Below are 2,624 nucleotides of genomic sequence, written 5' to 3'. Positions count from 1 at the left end.
ACTATCAATATTATTCTATTGTCAATAATTTAAGAATTTATCCACAAATGCATAGGTTTCTTTCAAATGATAAAAATGAAAATATTTTCCCTCATTTTTGTAGAAATACAAGAAAATGTATTGCTTTAGAAAAAGCAAGGGTCTTGAATGCATGGCCCTCTTGAATTAATGCTTGAACAATAATATTGTTATTTTAGAGAAATATAAGGGCAATTTTGAGGGAACCCATTTATAAATCCTGAACCTGAGGTCAGTATCCAAGAATACTTAAAGCCATCTTTCAATAGTGATATACATAATCTCTCTTTCTTTTTTGTATATCTTTGTCTCCAATTTTCCTCATTGCTTTTCTATATTCATCTTACAAAATAATGATAATCCACAATAAATAATACTATATACTTTTCCACCTACTTTTTTGTGTGACGATATAATTTACATATACACAGGCATTCATACATATTTACGTGTCTTCCTTATCCGACCGTCGTCTATTCGATCGCGGGAATCCTTGCTTACTTTTCAGACAGTACCAGTACCAGTACCAGTTGCTTATGAGGTACAATCTACCTAATATTCGTCTACCTAAATATTTGATAAAGTTTTATGCTAATACTGCAACCGGCTATGAAAAACATGGAGTATGCAGTTAAGCGTATAAAATGGTGTTTGACTAAAATAATCCTTTGGTCTAAAGAATGGTGCTAGTAATTTTTTGCTGTTGCAATGATGACAGAGGGACACAAAATAAGGGAGTGGGATCTCTTTTCTCTCATTATCTGCACGCTTGCAAGAAAAGCTTCAAGGCCCAGAAAACATATCACTCTAGGACTTCACAAAAAACAGTAGTATGATTGGCAGTTATTTTAGAATACAAAATAATCTAAAAATTGCAGGTTTTGGTCATAATATATTCTTTATCTTTTCTATTTTCGTATCATATTTATGAGTACATATTTTTAGGCTATCTTTGTTGTTTAATCGTGATTTTCTCTTGCCTCAAGAAAATTATGTGCTTATTTGACATCTTTATCTTCAAGTTTTTTCAAAGTTTGGTGGGGTTATTGAGTTTAGGGATTAAATGAAGGAATGTTTGTGGTGGTCTATCTCACTACGACGATATCTTTGTACTTGCAGCTGGAGGTGGAACTTTTTGAAGATCATATTGTCCAAAAAAGCAAAAAAAAATTACTGTCGAGAAGAAGTGTTTTTCTGAATCTGCCATGTTGTTATTCCTCTGGTAATTAGCTGAGTTTAAGATACATAAACAAGGTTCAAAAATGAAGTTCATGAAACTTGGATCAAAACCTGATACTTTCTACACTACTGAGGCTGTCAGGTAATTTTCTTGCTTCATTTCTACTTTTTTTTCCACGCACAAAAGTAGTCCTTGCTTGAAAAGTATTGCCGAATTAGGAAGAAAATTTAAATATATGGTGTGATTATTTTGTGTATGTGATTAAAGAGATGTTGGAAACTTTCCCTTCGATCACGGATTGACCTGATATTCCAAATATATAAATTAAGGGATTCTTTAGGGAGGAGCGTTTGAGTGTGTGGGACATCTTTGTTATAGTTAAAATCTGTTAGTAACGAAGGGACATAGCTCCCAAGTTGAAAGTAAACCATTATAAATGTGAACTTGGCTCGTTTTCTGATTGCTTTTCTGTTTATTACTGCTGATGAAAGTAAGAATTAGGCCTTAAACCATAACGTTTGAGATCAAGAATTTCGATTATTGATGCAGGTCTGTGTCATCAGAGGTTTCGAGTGATCTAACAGTTCAAGTGAAAGGAAATAGATATTTACTTCACAAGGTAAATTTCTTAACTATTTTGTGTGTGATCTGTCATATTAGAGAAAGTTTTGAATAGAAATTGCAATTCATATGAAAAAACTAATTCTTGGTTGTTCAAGAATTTGATTTTCTGAATTTTTCGACAACACAGTTTCCCCTGCTGTCCAAATGTTTGCGGCTCCAGAGGTTATGTTCCGAAAGCCCCGAAACCTCACAGCATCAAGTTGTCCAAATCCCCGACTTTCCAGGAGGAGTCGAGGCTTTCGAATTGTGTGCTAAATTCTGCTATGGCATTACAATCACTCTTAGTGCCTACAACATTGTATCGGTTCGATGTGCAGCAGAATACCTTCAAATGACTGAGGATGTTGAGAAGGGAAATCTAATATATAAAATCGAAGTGTTTTTCAATTCTTTTGTACTTCATGGGTGGAAGGATTCGATTATTGCGTTACAGAGCACGAAAGCGTTCAGTGTATGGGCCGAGGATCTTGGAATAACAAGCAGATGCATTGAGGCGATTGCTTCTAAAGTTCTTGCACATCCCTCGAAGGTGAGTTTATCGCACAGTTACTCAAGAATGGGTCGAGATGATGTATCGTGCAACGGGTCCGAGAGTCTGAGATATAAACCTATGATGAAAGGCTGGTGGGCTGAAGATATAGCAGAATTAAGCATAGATCTATATTGGAGAACAATGATAGAGATCAAATCTGGTGGAAAAGTCCCTGGAAATCTCATTTGTGAAGCGTTGCGTATTTATGCATCCCGTTGGCTACCAAACCTATCGAAATACATTAATATCGAGAAAGAGGTAGAATCTGAT

At 35.1% G+C, this 2,624-nt stretch overlaps 1 protein-coding gene across 1 annotated transcript; it reads left to right on the top strand.

Annotated features, from left to right (window-relative positions):
* Window positions 1–585: 585 nt before the first annotated feature.
* Window positions 586–2,624, top strand: LOC111406869 (BTB/POZ domain-containing protein At1g67900-like; the record flags this gene model as incomplete). Its single annotated transcript, XM_023036233.1, has 4 exons — window positions 586–896; window positions 1,138–1,339; window positions 1,748–1,817; window positions 1,950–2,624. Coding segments are annotated over exons 2-4 (804 nt in total), but the record flags the coding sequence as incomplete, so codon positions are not given.

This window comes from Olea europaea, chromosome 12, assembly GCF_002742605.1.
Source record: "Olea europaea var. sylvestris chromosome 12, O_europaea_v1, whole genome shotgun sequence".
Taxonomy (NCBI): domain Eukaryota; kingdom Viridiplantae; phylum Streptophyta; class Magnoliopsida; order Lamiales; family Oleaceae; genus Olea; species Olea europaea.
The sequence above is the reverse complement of the archived record's forward strand: the minus strand, read 5'-3'. Positions and strand labels throughout refer to the sequence as shown.